The sequence below is a fragment of the Pipistrellus kuhlii genome, unplaced genomic scaffold (genome assembly GCF_014108245.1).
Source record: "Pipistrellus kuhlii isolate mPipKuh1 unplaced genomic scaffold, mPipKuh1.p scaffold_m20_p_4, whole genome shotgun sequence".
NCBI classification, from domain to species: domain Eukaryota; kingdom Metazoa; phylum Chordata; class Mammalia; order Chiroptera; family Vespertilionidae; genus Pipistrellus; species Pipistrellus kuhlii.
The window spans coordinates 70,391,944-70,407,834 of NW_023425540.1; the positions used below are offsets into that span (position 1 = coordinate 70,391,944).

At 46.5% G+C, this 15,891-nt stretch overlaps 2 protein-coding genes across 4 annotated transcripts in view; both read right to left on the minus strand.

The window, feature by feature from the left end:
• Nucleotides 1-14,625, minus strand: part of TRIM4 (tripartite motif containing 4) — a 30,681-nt gene extending 16,056 nt beyond the window's left edge. The window contains exons 1-2 of the mRNA XM_036410012.2: nucleotides 14,619-14,625; nucleotides 9,947-9,951 (exon numbers count right to left, since the gene is read on the minus strand). The gene's annotated coding sequence lies outside the window, so the exon portion shown is untranslated. The remainder of the gene's footprint in view (nucleotides 1-9,946; nucleotides 9,952-14,618) is intronic.
• On the minus strand, nucleotides 1,321-12,043 carry GJC3 (gap junction protein gamma 3). Of its 3 annotated transcripts, XM_045571647.1 has the most exons (3): nucleotides 5,924-6,402; nucleotides 2,733-3,517; nucleotides 1,321-1,480 (listed from the first exon to the last, which is right to left on the minus strand). In XM_045571647.1, the coding sequence occupies exons 2-3, from the start codon at nucleotides 3,514-3,516 to the stop codon at nucleotides 1,473-1,475; spliced, it is 792 nt and encodes a 263-aa protein (XP_045427603.1). In that variant the 5' UTR covers nucleotide 3,517; nucleotides 5,924-6,402; the 3' UTR covers nucleotides 1,321-1,472. The 3 variants fall into 3 exon arrangements, with proteins under 3 accessions (XP_045427603.1, XP_036265945.1, XP_036265944.1); XM_036410052.2 differs by lacking the exons at nucleotides 1,321-1,480; nucleotides 5,924-6,402 and adding an exon at nucleotides 11,871-12,043 and having other exon boundaries at nucleotides 2,680-3,517; XM_036410051.1 differs by lacking the exon at nucleotides 1,321-1,480 and having other exon boundaries at nucleotides 2,680-3,517.
• Nucleotides 14,626-15,891: the final 1,266 nt, after the last annotated feature.

The following is a 15,891-nucleotide window of genomic DNA, read 5'->3' on the forward strand; positions in this document are numbered from 1 at the left end:
CAATGGATTTTTTATCTTGTGTTTCTGAGGTGCTTTTTTATTATTATTACTAGAGGCCCAGCCTGCTCTCTCCAATATGGGACCCCTCAGGGGATGTCTGACTTCCGGTTTAGGCCCAATCCCTCAGGGCCTAAACCGGCAGTCAGACATCCCTCTCATAATCTGGAACTGCTGGCTCCTAACAATTCACCTCTCTGCCTGCCTGCCTGATCAACCCCCTAACTGCTCCCCTGCCAATCCGATTGATGCCTAACTGCTCCCCTGCCGACCTGATTGCCCCCAACTGCCCTCCCCTACCAGTCCAGTCATGCCCCCCCCCCAACTGCTCTCCCCTGTAGGCCCGGTCACCTCCAACTGCCCTCCTCTGCCATCCCAGTCACCCCCGAACTGCCCTCCCTGGTGGCCTGATCTCCCACAACTGCCCTCTCCTGCTGGCCATCTTATGGCAGCCATCTTGTGACAACATGGGGCGGCCATCTTGTGATGACACAAGAGCAAGACGCCATCTAGGCTTTTATGAGTATAGATTAAGATTTGTGCAATAGACCTTCCTTCCCCTGGCTGCTGGCACCAGTTTCCCTCCAGCACCTGGGACCCAGGCCTTGGTTCCGGCCACAGTGGAGAAGCTAAGCCTCTTCAGTCATCTTCAGTTGTCTTCAGTCAGGCCAAAGCCTTCAGTCTTTGCTTTGTGCCTGTGTATGCAAATTAACCCACCATCTTTGTTGCGTTAATTTGCATCCTCACTCCTGATTGGCTTGTTGTCATCATGGAGGTGTGGTCAATTTGTATATTTCTTTTTTATTAGTGTAGATGCCACTTGTTCCTTTACTTATGGATGAAGTCTTTAAATCTCCTTGTGTTCCAATGTCAGACACTGCCTTTCCCATAATATGCTCAATGAGTCAATGGTCCAGGGGACATAAGCCTCTGAATTCACAGTAATCTTCCTAAGGGATATGGTCAAGTGTTTGAATAAATCTAATCCAAATATTAAAAGGACACTAGGTTATATATGCTTGGAAGGCCAAAGTTTATGGATATAACATATACTGCAAGGCTGGGGGTATTCAGGGTTACAGGACTTTGAAATTGGGGAAGCAGAAAATGTAGAACCACAGAAGAGAGATAAGTAGAGTCACTGAGAAAGAAGAAAAATGTCTTTAGTAACAAGAATGCCATCAACAGTTATCAATCTTTATTACACAGGACAAGGGTAAGGCTTGGTTTTATGAGGATTTCTGCTGGCTTATTCAAACAGAGTCCATGAAAACTGTGACGCTGACACCAGAGGGTTCTGGAAAGAAGGCACAAGCAAGAGTTCTTAAAGGAAACGCTTTAGGCAGCATGGCCCACCATGGCCCTTAGAGATGCTTCAACAGCCTCTAACTTGTCACAGAGATATATCCCCACTCACTGGATGTTGGGGAGAAGTTCCAGTCATGGAGTATCCTTCAGAGTTGAGCCAGGTGTCTTTATAACTCTGCAAAGTAGAAAATCAAGCAGAAGCTGAGACTTTCTAAATGGGAAGAGACCTCAATGGAAGCACAGGGAGGTACAACTGACTGAGCACTCTGGTCTGGGTTCATTGGAAGAAGTCATCAAATTGATGGGGATGGGGGTTGGGTTGGGAGCAGTGGTCAGAGCATCTACTTAAACCTGGTTTTCTACTTTAAAAAAAAGATTTAGGCAGAAACTGGTTTGGCTCAGTGGTAGAGTGTTGGTCTGCGGACTGAAAGGTCCCAGGTTTGATTCTGGTCAAGGGCATGTACCTTGGTTGCAGGCACATCCCCAGTGGGGGGTGTGCAAGAGGCAGCTGGTCGATGTTTCTCTCTCATCGACGTTTCTAGCTCTCTATCCCTCTCCCTTCCTCTCTGCAAAAAATCAATAAAATATATTTTTAAAAAAGATTTAGCCCTAATCGATTTGGTTCAGTGGATAGAGCATTGGCCTGCGGACTGAAAGGTCCTGGGTTGGATTCTGGTCAAGGGCATGTACCTTGGTTGCAGGATCCATCACCAGTAGGGGGTGTGCAGGAGGCAGCTGGTCAATGTTTCCCTCTCATCGATGTTTCTAACTCTCTATTTCTCTCCCTTTCTCTCTGTACAAATCAATAAAATATATATTTTTCAAAAAGATTTAATGTATTGGAGTGACTGGTTAATAAAATTATATAGGTTTCAGATGTACAATTCTATAACATCATCTGTATATTGTATTGTGTGTTCATCCCAAGTCAAGTCTCTTTCCATCACCACTTACTCTGCTCTGTATACCCTCTTCTATCTCCCCCCAACTCCCCTTTCCCTCTGGAAATCACCATACTGCTGCCTGTGTCTATGAGGTTTTGTTTCGTTGTTGTTTTTTTAAATATAATTTATTGATTTTTATATTTTATTTATTTTTTTTACAGAGGGGAAGGAAGAAGGATAGAGAGTTAGAAACATTGATCAGCTGCCTCCTGCACACCCCTTGCTGGGGATGTGCCCACAACCAAGGTACATGTCCTTGACAAGAATCGAACCTGGGACCCCCTCAGTCCAAGCTGACACTCTATGCCAAGCCAGACAGGGCAGGTGTTTTGTTTTGTTTTGTTTTGTTTGTTTTTGCTTAATCCCTTCACTTTTTTCCTTTGTAACCTGTGGGAGCTGTACATGTAAGGGTCCTGCCAAGAGGGGATCCTCAGCATGGAGCCATCAGGCAAGAAAGATGAGGGACATCGGTGCCCTTCTCACCTGCTACTCGGAACTGGTCTTTTGATTCCACCACTGGGACGTTATCGTTTGGTTCCTTGTGTTTTCTGGTGCCCTCTGAAGTTGTGAAGTACTTAGAAGAGGGAAATTTTTGCTTCCAGGTCCGCCACAATCTCCCCAGGCCCAGGAGCACCAGCTCCAAAAGAGTAAAGAAGAGACAGAGCCCACTGAGCCCAAACATGGTCTTTAGGAAGATGGTCTTCTCCGAGGAGCGGGACACGTGGCAGGTGATACTCCCGAGGCAAGGCTCTCGACGACATGAAAAGGAGCTGGGCATCTTGAACCCATACAGATGGTACTGCCCTCCCAAGGCGGCCCCCTCAAGGGCCAGTCGCACCCCCAGCTGCACCACGTAGGCCCAGAGCAGTCTGGGGCTTGCAGCTCCGGAGACATCTGCGCTGCCCTGTCCTTGTCTGATCGGGGTCTCCTCCTCCTTCTTCGCTTTTCTTGAGTCTTCCCAATGCCAGATGCCATGATACAGGGTGAAACCCAAGTAGAGGACACTGGGCACAGCCACCAGCATGATCTGGAAGGCCCAGAAACGCAGTGGGGAGAGGGGGTGGAAGGCATCGTAACAGGCAGCCTTGCAGCCTGGCGGCTGGTTGTGACATACAAATTCATCTTGCTCGTCGCCATAGACTCCCATCCCACTGGTAGCCAGCAGTACGAGGCGGAATCCCAGGAGCACCGGAAGGATGAGGCGCCCCACAGGGGTGGAGTGCCTGCTCTCCTCAGCCATCAGCCGCCTCAGGAACCTGCCGCACATTCTGTTACAGAGCAGAGAACAATGCTGAGTGTAGGTGTGTTGCTCAATGGCCTTCAGGAGGAGCTGTAGGCCACCTCTTCACTCCTAATCCAAACCTCCTTGCTCCTCTCCAAGGACCTCGTTAATCCAATACTAAGACTCTGATTGCACCTATTTATATAGTTAATGGATCATCTATGTGAAATAATAGTAAGTATGGATGTGGCTCTTTATTCTGTCTTCTGTCCCCACTGCAGTGGAGAGGAACTCTCAGTATTGGGTTGAGACCAGGGTCTGTCTTTGTCTCTTTCCTTTCTTCCCTCTCACCCTAAAAAGGCTAAATAGCAAGAGGCCAGTGTCCTCTGAAAACTGACATTTCCCCAGGCAGTACTGCCAGCTCTGGTTCAGCTGTTAGCATCACCTGAACAAAACCCAGTGCTGAGCTTGGGGGAAATGTGTAGCGGAAGGATGAGGCGCCCCACAGACGCTCGGCAGCTGTTCCCGGCCTCCACCCAGTAGATGCCAGCAGCACACTTCCCTCTTACTCATCTCAAATGTCCCCTGGGGTCAAATTCACCCTGGTTAAGAGCCACTGTTTGTGGTAGCTCTGGTCCATCACCTCTCTACTCTTGGCTGCAGTTCCAGCTCTGTAAAGCAAGAGCATTTTGAAGAGCTTTTATTGGTTGGGACATGATAGTCTACCCATTCTCAGGCTAGCTGCAAATCCTCCCTCAACCAGCCTCACCTATGAGGAAGCCTGCAGCCCTCCCTGCCGCATGCGTGTGGGTTCCCTGCCCGGGGGAGTCAGCGGGGGCTCTGAGTGTTTCTGCCCTGGATCTCCTCGTGAGTTTCAGACTGAATTCTAATTTGGTGAATTCGGAAGCCTTGCTCTCAGCTCCTCATTTCCAAGAGCAGGGCCAACACTCTCAAAGGACTTCCGACACATTCCCAGCAGAACTGCAATTTAACACAAAGCAGGCCTGGGAGATTTTCAGTATTGGGAACTCCAGTCGTTTCCAGAGGCCCTGCCTCTGGTTCTTCTCTGTCCTGAGCCCACCCCAGAGCCAGAGCCAGAACCCAAATGTCCTCTAAGAGGTTCTAGGAACTGAACCGGGGTCTGCAGAGCTCACCACAGAGCTTTGGGGGTATGGAAGGGAGAGCAGAAAAGGGACAAGAGGACTTGCCTGAGAACCCCTTGGCTTAGAGCCTCCATATCTAGTTCTGCGTCCCCTCTCTGCCCTTTGCCCCATGGCTGTTATCACCAAAATGCTTTTCCACACACATCCTGGGGCCTCGTGTTCAGACAAAATTGTGCCCCAGCTCCCAAAGTCCGTGGACCAAAGGGAGTTTCCTGTAGACCTGAGTCTACACCGTCCTCCCTCCTCCCTCATCTCCTGCTCTCCTGGGACTCTGGGACTCCCTTCCCTTCCCCCCAGCCTGTTCCAGTCCTCCCCAGCCCGCCTGCCTTATTCTTGGAGACCACATCCTTCCATGAACGTGTTTGCAGCTCTGCCCACAAGGACCAGCGTCCCCAGCCTGAACCTCAGGACCCAGGGAGCTGAGGGCTGAGCGTTGCTGACAAAGCTCGGCACTACTCTGTTTCTGGGACTGGAGAAATTGTGTGCAGATAGATTTGGGAGAGAATTGGTAGGTTCTGAGCCCTGTTAAGATTTTAGTCGGTGGAGCCATATCTGTGAGCTCAGTAGCTGGGAGAGGAAGGAAAGCCCAGTTGGAGGGGATTATCAAATATATAAATGGATTTTTTAAAAAATATATTTTATTGATATTTTACAGAGAGGAAGGGAGAGGGATAGAGAGTAAGAAACATCAATGAGAGAGAAACATAGATCAGCTGCCTCCTGCACACCTCCTACTGGGGAGGTGCCCGCAACCAAGATACATGCCCTTGACTGGAATCAAACCTGGGACCTTTCAGTCCACAGGCTGACGCTCTATCCACTGAGCAAAACCGTTAGAGCAATGGATTTCTTTTTTTATTTTTTTTTAAGCCATCACGATTTTGGTAAGAATTTTTCTAAGCATCTCTATTCTTTTGGAGAAAATGTTCAGGATTCCATTGGTGGCAGAATCCATCTCAGTGAAGGTATGAGTGTAGGATGTCCACTGAGGACAGTGCTGGACCGGCTCATTGCTCCCATCTCACCCCACTTGGCCTGGAAAAGGCCCTCGATTCTTTCAGTCAAAGTGGTGGACCATGTGAAGCAGAACTGGCATCACCAGGTATTCAGAATCTCAGGCCACACCCCCAGCTTAGCAAATCAGATCTGAAGTTTAATTATATCCCCAAGTCATTGGTGTGCACGTTAGAGTTGGAGAAGGCAGTGTAGAGCCCCAGGCAGCCCCCACCACCTCTGCCCCTTAGCCCTGTGCCACCCCAGCTGCCCCCTTCCCCAGCGTGAGCACTCACCTGGCAGCTTTGAGCAAAAGCACCCACAACTGGTGACGGAGAGAAACAGCCTCAGGCTGAAGTCCACAGGGTCCCAGCTCTCCCCCTGGCCCTGCCTCCTCCCACCGCCCACTTCTCCCCCTCCCCCTTCCATTCCTGGCAGCCTAAGTGAAGGATAAAAGAATTGCAGCTGGAGGAGCAGGCTGCCCTGCTGTTAAAGAATGGGCCGTAGAGAATAACCCTCTGTTGCTGAGGACGAGGGTATGTGTCCTAAGTGAACTGAAACAGGAATTTTCAGATTCTCAGAAAGGGGGCATTGACAATATGCAGGCTTGCCGGCAACAACAGATATAATTTCCTTATTTATCCCAGGATGTCCTCTCCTCTCGGCTGGGAAAAATAGCACAGGCCCCACCCCCACCCCCCCCAAGATAATGGGCATCTGCTCCATGTCCCTCAGCAACCCCAGGAGCCGAGCTCCTCTCCACTAGGCCCAGCGAGAACTGGTGTTTGCTTATTTGTTTGTTTGTTTGTTTGTTTTTAAATATATTTTATTGATTTTTTTACAGAGCGGAGGGGAGAGGGATAGAGAGCCAGAAACATCTATGAGATCAGCTGCCTCCTGGGGATGTGCCCGCAACCAAGGTACATGCCCTTGACCGGAATCGAACCTGAGACCTTTCAGTCCACAGGCACTGAGGTTCCTACTTGGTTAATTCTTCAGGAATCCAGGTGCCATGACCCATTCTGTTTTGCAGGGCTCAGGCTGGTGAATTAAACGGGGATATAATGGAGACCACTGCCATGCATCCTTTAATTATTTGAAAATGACACTGATTTCTGCCACTATTTTTTCCTGTGATGCAATATAGCTTTCTATTTATTCTCTTGGCCTAGCCTAGAGCCATGGTCAGCAAACTGCTGCTTGCGAGCCACATGCAGCTCTTTGGCCCCTTGAGTGTGGCTCTTCCACAAAATACCACGGCCTGGGCGAGTCTATTTTGAAGAATTGGCATTAGAATAAATTCAAGTTTAAAAAATTTGGCTCTCCGTCGGTCTGCGGACTGAAAGGTTTCAGGTTCGATTCCGGTCAAGGGCATGTAACTTGGTTGCGGGCACATCCCCGGTAGGGGGTGTGCAAGAGGCAGCTGGTCGATGTTTCTCTCTCACCGACATTTCTAGCTCTCTATCTCTCTCCCTTCCTCTCTGTAAAAAATCAGTAAAATATATATTTTTAAAAAAATTTGGCTCTCAAAAGAAATTTCAATCATTGATGTTTGGCTCTGCTGACTAATGAGTTTGCCGACCACTGTTATAGCTGGTTCCCAATATTCTATTTCTGCCCCTATCATAATAACTTTACTTCAGTGGTCAAGGAATCTATGTGGGATTCAGCCACCTGCTAAGTTCATCTATTCTAACTGTACATTCTAGAACACAGGAAACGAACAGCAGATGGATCTGTAGAGGCAGTGAATGTGAGCTATAACCGTGAGAGGGAGCAGGGACAGGGCTCCATTTCTTACCAAACCTCCACATGCCCTAGGATGGTGCCCTGGGTCCTCACGGTTCTCAGTGCCAGCTCAGATAACCTATGCAACCTCAAAAGGTCTCAGTGTCCCCCTTCCCCACTGTACGGATATCTGAGTTAATAGTTGTAGGTCACTTCGGGAAGAAGCTGGGGAATCACTACTGCATGCACCTCACAGGGTATTGCAGGGTACTTCCAGATGGAGATCCAACCCTTTCAATGATGGGTTCTCAATCTAACTCACTTAAAACTAACCGTTCCCTCTGACCCCACCATTCAGGGCTATACAGATGGTCCAGCAGAGCAACCAAAGTCCTTGTCTAAATATGTGAAGTGGGGAGGTGAGGAGGGGGTGCACAGGCCCAGGGAATAGGGATACTTTATAAAAGTTGCATGAATTTCTCCTGATTCTCCAATGGCCCCATTTATAAGTGTCCATCGTGCCTCAGTCAGCATGGGTGGGCATCAAGGGTGGAGGCCAAAGTTGGAGCTGGGGGTGGGAGAGGGAGAGGGCTTCTGCCTAATTATTTCTAAGCTTCTAACAGGACCCTTAAACACCAAGACAAACTCCTCTTTTACAGTAAATTTCTGAGGATTAGTGCCAAGCAAGAAGCCCCCACTTCTTTAGTCCACCACACAATACCCTCTTTGTCCCTCCTCTTCCCACCAGACGAGACCAGCCTCCTCCCACAGCCATATGTTGGCAACACATGCCAAGACCTGGAGCAGCAGGACGCCCAGGGTGCAAGGATCACCCGAGGTTAGGGAGCAGAAAGGAGTGCTGAGGCCTGGCATCTATGTACCCCACAGTGATTGGAGAAGTAGCTTTCTTCTCTCCCTCCCTCCTTCTCTCCACAGATGGCTGTATCTATCTAGTTTTGGGGAAAGCAAGACTCCACCAAGAATAAGGGTTAAAGAGGGGTCAGCAGAAAGACTCAGAACAAGAATGAAAACCACCCCCAGAGAACTGAATGTAATGGTAAGGGGCCTGGGTTACTATGTGACCTAGAGAGAAGAGAGCTAAGCTAGTCCTGGGCCCATCATCACATGGAAATCTGGAGGAAACAAACATATTAGCTAAGCCTGGCAGGTGTGGGTCAGTGGTTGAGGTCACAGTTTTGTTCCCAGTCAGTGCACATGCCCAGGTTGCAGGTTCAATCCCCAGTGTGGGGCATGCAGGAGGCAGCTGATCAATGATTCTTTCTTGTCCTTGATGCTCCTCTCTTTCCCTCTCCCTTTTACTCTGAAATAAATTTTAAAATACTTAAATATATATATATATATATATATATATATATATATATATATATATGCTAATAACTTTTTTGTTTGTTTGTGTTTTAATCCTCACATGAGATATTTCTCCATTGGTTTTTAGAGAGATTGGAAGAGAGGGGGAAAGACAGAGAGATATATCAATGTGAGAGAAACACATGATTGATTGCCTCCTGCAAGAGCCCTAAGTACTCAGCCCAGGGAGGAGCCTGCAACTGAGGTACGTGCCCTTGATCAGAATCAAACCCAGGACCCTTCAGTCCACAGGCTGATGCTCTATCCGCTGAGCCAAACCAGCTAGGACTAAGCTGATAACTTCTTAGGATTGTGTAGGTTTAGACTCTGTAACATTTACAAATAGTCAGCAAATGCATTTCTCACCAGCATGGCAACTCAAAGAACTGTTGGTAAAGAGACAGAATCCTGGTTTTCCTCCATGCTGATCCCATCTCAGGTAATTAATTATAAATCAAAATAATTTATTATCTTAATCTAGAAAATTCTCCTTCCTGCACTTCCTTTTTTTTTTTTTTTTTTCCTTTCCTGCCCTTTCTATCAAAGTCCTTCTGCCCATGTGAGCAAGCAATACTGTGATGCAGCTATTAATCCCAACCACAGGTCTTCCTTCTTGATCCTCTGCTGCCCCACAGTGGGACTCACAGTTGACCCACTCCTCAAAGTCCTTCCCATTTTTGCAGGTCCTTACCCTATGCCTTTCTTTACCAGATTTTCCATGCCCAGTGAAGTCTATCCTATGGCCACTGCTCATTCCAACAACCAAGCCTTCTTTCTTTATGACTGTGAAGGCAGTAAGTCCCTGGGGCCCTAGAGCCCAGTGATGGGCACAGAGGAGAGGAGGAAAGCCAAGAGCAGAAGACCAGGGAGGACATCTTATTGGTGACCTTAAAAGACATGGACTGTTCCAAGACAGAGAAAGCCAGTGGACTGAGTGTTGTGGATGGAAGGTACGTACAGCAGTGGGCAAAAGTAAGCTTACAGCTGTTCATATGGAAAGGTAAATAATGCAAGATAAATAATAATGCAAGAATAAACTCTGTTTTGCATACTCATGACTGTAAACCTCCTTTTGTCCACCTGCATGTGCGTTTTCACAAGATCAAGATGCAGTCCCAATTAAATTAGGCATAAAAAGAGGAGTTAGGAAGGGAAATGTCAGATCCCTTAAAAGACACAAATAGAAATACACAGATTCTTCTGCCTCCCCCTCCCCACAGCACAGCTGCTTTCTCCTTCCCCATCACTTCCCCATTCTCACTTCTAGGCCTCTAGTCTCACAGGAAATAATGTCAAAGTCAGCTCTTAACCAGGCATATCTGGTCTCTCAGCTCCTCAACTGCACTTGTCTGAGGCTGTTCCCACTTAAAAAAAGTACAGACTCACCATGCCCAGGGATGTTGGGTGGAAAGTGAGCCAACCTTGGGGTTGGTCAAACCTGGGTTCACATGGTGGCTCCACCAGTCACTAGTTGTTTTGCAGGGACTTAATCAAGTGACTTAATCATCTATGCTATTGTACATTGCATTGGTGAGTCCTCACATGGCTGTCACGAGAATTTAATGTTTAAAACTAGTCTTTGTAAGTTTCATGAGGGTAGAAGCCATGTGTCTCTTGATCTGCCTTGTACCCTCATTGCCAAAGGCATTGCTCAACATTGAAAAGTTGCTCAGTAAATATAGTCCACAGTTCAGAGTCTAGGCTAGGTGCTCACTAAATGTGTATTTTTTTTTCATTCCATAAACTGTTACAGCTACATGGGACCCTAAGAGTCCTCCATGCCATTTTACACATGAGGAAACAGACTCAAGTAATTTATATTAATCATACAGACTGCTCAGACCTTGTGGAACTATTGATACAAGGCACAGAATAAGGGATAAAGAGTGAGATTAGATAACAAAATGCCCCCTAAACTGCAGAGAATCGGGAATCTCAAAGAGGAGAGATCAGGAAAATAGTCTGTATCGCCTAAGTAGGAGTGATTAAGCCACATGGACTAGGAAGGACATTGGCTGGAACAGAAAAATTTTAGTCAGAAGTTATGACATCCCTTGTTCAGGGAAGAGAAAACAATGAGGAATTTTTGAAGATGAGTGAGGGAGATGGGGACATCAGGAATTTGAGATGGGGATATTAAAAACAAGATAAAGGAGCAGACGTAATCACTCTACAGTCTCTTGACCAGGCATTTAAACTCTTAAATTGGATGGAAAGAAAAGTTGCAAATAATATAAAGATTACAAATCATTTTTATTTTGTTTTGGAATAGCTATGAATATTGTTGTGTCTGTTTCCTCAGAATTCACAAGATATCCAAAGAAAGAAACTATTCAAGTGACTGGGGAGGGGGGTGGGAAGTCAGCAGATGTGATTTTCCTCTCCCAGCCTCCCTCTTGTGGCAAAATAGGATATTACCGCTTAGACTCCAGTAACACCAACACAAATGTAAATGTCTAGCTTGGACCTTACTGAAGAGAGGACATTATGTGCATAGTGTCTGCTGCAGAGTTCCAGGAAGCTGTCAGCAAGGGCCGAATCATCCTGTTTACCCTGCAATAGTTGATCAGCTTTTCCAAAATTGCACCAGCACATTTGCAGGTCTTCCTTGCTCAATCCGTTTTCCCCACGCTGGTTGCTCAACCTGGTACATCAACAGATGGGTTGATCAGTTTGGTAAATGAAGTCCCCTTTTGTAGGGAGCGGCTCTAGAGTCAAGCCTGGGGCTGGCCCATGGCAGAGCCACAAACAAGTCCCAGCCTGGAGGGCAGAGCTCTCCCAGCATAATGAAGCCTGACCTTGTAGCCTCCCTAATTCCTTCCTAAGTAGCTAATGGGCTGTGGGAGGTGCAGCAAGTGTTGCCAAAGCAAGAGCATTTGTATACATGTTAATCCACCCTTGTTTTAATCAGACTATGAAATAAAGCATCAGTTTACAGGCTGGGTCTTTTGTATCCTCATCTAGGCAGGGAGACCCACCAAGCCCCAGCGGTATTCTCTTGTCTGTCTTTTCTTTATTCCTTCATCGCCCCTCCTTAGTTCACCCTTGGCCGATAATGCAGATAAAATGCAGATTAAAAAAGGGTATATATACTTGTCAAAATCTGTAAATTAACCCTACTTTCAACCCAATAAGTTAGTCCATGACTATTTTGTGGATGCTGGCAGAAGACAGGAGAGCGAGACAAAGGACTGTTGATCATGGCACAGCAAGCAGCATGAGCAGCAAGTTGGCCAGGGTTGTCCTGAACCCCTAACTCCCAGACAGTAACTTTAAAGAATCCAGGTGGATGCTATATAGGCAGTAGGCTTGCAGTACAATCAAAGAACACTGAGTTGAGGAATGCACGCTTTTATAGCCAGCTATCATAAGCCTGATCTTTTTCCAATGGGTATCCAGTACCTCATCTCTTGAGTATTCTCACTGCAAACACTACCCTGAGAATTGGGTGTGGTTAAGATCCCACAGGGTTTTGCATACATGGCATGCTCAGTATGAATGTGCAGGAATTTTGAGGCCCGTGGCTAACTGCCCTTCTCAGAAGCACCCTCCCCAATGCCTTCCTCCACCCCCATCTCCAGGCTTGATCAACCAGATTGTTCCCTGACTTACAACAGATTGTTCCTCCTGGTGAGGCAGGATTGCCTCAGAATGGTGCTAACATACTGACCATCGGCGATGCCCATGAATGTGGGACACAGGAAAGGTTCAGGATTCTGGGCTACACTTCCGTGTGTGTGTGTGTGTGTGTGTGTGTGTGTGTGTGTGTGTGTTTGGAGGTGTGGGGATAATCTGTGCAGTGCCCCTATCCAATCTACAGCACCCTAGGGCAATGGGGAGGCAGCTGGTGTTTTTCACCCCCTGGTTTCTCACAACCATTGCCCAGGATGCCTCCTGTGGTCTCCAGGTCAATCATGGAGGAAGGGGAGAATCACAAATATTCCTATCTGGGCTTTCCAAAGGAATCAGGCAGAGAAACATCCTCACTGGCAGTGGTCAAGGCCACGACTCAGTGCTCTCCTTGCAGGGCCTCAGCCGTGTAGGATTGACTGCCCTTTTTGTTGCCCCCACTGGCTCTCCTCTTCCTCAACCATGACTGGGAGCCCTGAGCTCCCCCTTCCCTACGTTCCCTCTGTCTCTCTGCCAAGGGAAAGGAGGATGCCATTGGGCATCACCTCCAGCCCTCTCACTAGCCCCAGAAAGATCTAGGTTTTTCATTAGGTACACGAGCAGGGGGATGGGTCATTTTGTTTGTGGGGTCCTTCAGCTAAGAGGGATGTGGTCTCCTTAGTTGAAGAAATCTCCCTGAAACTATAGTAAAAAGAAAAAGAGATGGTAGGAGCAAACACATAAGAAAATTACTGGCCAGAAGGTCCAACAGTTATACAATAGAAGTTACATATAGAAAGAATTGAGGAGGAATAGACTCATACCAAAGCATATTGTCATGAAATTTCAAAAGACTAGAGAAAAAAAATAAAAATTTTATAAGTTTTTGGACAGGAAAGAAAAACACACACACACACACACACACACACACACACACACACTCACACACACGTCACACGCAAAAGAATCAGAATGAGAAAACCCTATACTCTGCTGATGGGAATGCAGACTGGTACAGCCCTTATGGAAAACAGTATGGAGTTTCCTCAAAAAATTAATATGAAACTGCCATTTGACCCACTTCTAGAAATATATCCTAAGGAACTCAAAACAGCAAACAGAAAGAATGTATGCACCTCTATGTTCATAGCAGCCCAATTTACAATAGCTAAGATTTGGAAACAGCCCAAGTGCCCATCAGTAGATGAGTGGATTAAAAAAAGCTGTGGTACATTTACACCATGGAATACTATGCGGCTGTAATACATAGTATTAAAGTCCTTCTTATAGTCCAACTGCAGCTGTAAAAAAGAAGGATCTCTTACCCTTTGAGACAGCATGGAGGGACCTGGAGAGTATTATGCTGAGTGAAATAAGCCAGTCAGAGAAAGACAAGTATCACATGACCTCACTCATATGTGGAATCTATTGAACAAAATAAACTGATGAACAAAATAGATCCAGAGACAGAAGCATAGGACAAATGGTCAAATCTCAAAGGAAAGGTGGGTTGGATGCATGGGTGGGAAGAGATCAACCAAAGAACCTGTATGCATATATGCATGGCCCATGGATATAGACAATAGGGTGGTGAGGCCTGGGGTGAGGAGCAGAGATGGGCTAGAAGAAGTCAATGGGGGGCAGGGGGAAGGGACATATGTAATACTTTCAACAATGAAGATGTAAAAAATAATTTAAAAATAGAAATCAGAATGGCTTTCTGGCCAGTGATGCTCAGTGATTAGAATGTCAGCCCATGGACCTAAGCGTTATAGGTTCAACTCCTGGTTAAGGGCATGTACCTGGGCTGCAGATTTGATCCCTGGCCTTGGTCAGTGTGCATGCAGGGGGCAACCAATCACTGTGTGTTTCTCTCACATCGATGTGTTGTGTTTGGTTTTTTTCTCTCTCTCTCCTTCTCCATCCCTACCACCCTTTCTGAAAATCAATGGGAAAACTATCATCAGGTGGGGATTAACCAAAAAAATCAGAATGTCTCTAGACATTTCAAATGTACCAATGAAAGCTAGAAGACAACAGAGAGATGCCTTCAACCTCTAAAGAAAATTCTATATCTAGCCAACCGTCAATCAAATGTGAATGTATAATGAAGACATTTTCAGATATACAAGCTCTCAAAAATTTTACCTCCTTAAGTTTCTTGATAATGTGTTTTATCAAATGAAAAATAAAAATAAGCATATATATATATATATATATATATATATATATATATATACACACACACACACACACACACACACACACACACACACATACACACACCCTGCGGGAGGGGTCCCTCAGCCAGGCCTGTGCTCTCTCCCAGTCCAGGACCCCTTGGGGATGTCCGTCTGCTGGCTCAGGCCTGCTCCCCTAGCAGCCCTGAACACCAATCAGAAGCAGGGAGCAGAGGCATCTCGATTAAGTGTCTGAAGCCTGTCTGGAGGAGGAGTGCTCTGAGATGCTCAGAGTGATCACCTACTACCAGGACTGAGTGTTCACAGCTTCTTATGTTCTACTCACCAGCACTGAGCAGGAGAAGGGCCAAGGCACCTTGAGGAAAGGGGACATAAAAGAGTAGATGACCTCCTGAAAGAGGAAGGTTTAGAGGAATGGTATTCCTCAGAATCCTACTTAACCCACTAAAACTACTCTCAAAGCTCTGGGTTCAGGACAAGAATGGGCACAGAGAGGGACATTGTCAGCCCACTCCTGAGTATCATGAAAGGGACCTAAGTTTAATTTATGTTCTTATCTTGAGCTCCCCAGGAAGAAAACAAGAAAGTGGCCTGGATAAGGCACGTGGTCCTTTAATTCTCTCTCACATTAGTATTTTTATTTACATTATGTTGGGTGGGAAGTATATGGAATGTTGTCTTTGATATTTAGTAATGGAAGAAAAATCAAATAACTCAGAAGGAAATAAACCAGCCAGCCAGTGGTATTTAAACACACACACACACACACACACACACACACACACCAAGTTAGAACAAATAATGAAAAACATGTCACAGGAGAACATTTTCTTTTTTATATATAAAATATATTTTATTGATTTTTTACAGAGAGGAAGAGAGAGGGATAGAGAGTTAGAAACATCAATGAGAGAGAATCATCAATCAGCTGCCTCTTGCACATCCCCTGCTGGGGATGTGCCCGCAACCAAGATACATGCCCTTGACCAGAATCGAACCTGGAACCTTTCAGTCTGCAGGCTGCGGCTCTATCTACTGAGCCAAACCGGTTTCAGCAACATTTTCATATCAATGAAGAAACCAGAAGTCCACATGAATAGCCCAAGGCTGAGGCAGATTACAATGGGAGATTTCACCCCACTTATGATAAGCAGGGCAAACTTGGACTAGAGGAAGGAAACCTCAAAAGACTGGAATCCTGATAGGCTATGGGGAACAGTAGAGGGTACAGAGTCATCCACACCCCACAGAAACTTCCTGGAAGGGCTGAGATTTCAGAGAAGCTATAGGAAGCCTAGCATAGCTTGCCAAAAGGAGGTAGAAAGATTGTTGTTGCCCAGGAAGGTATGAGACAGCTG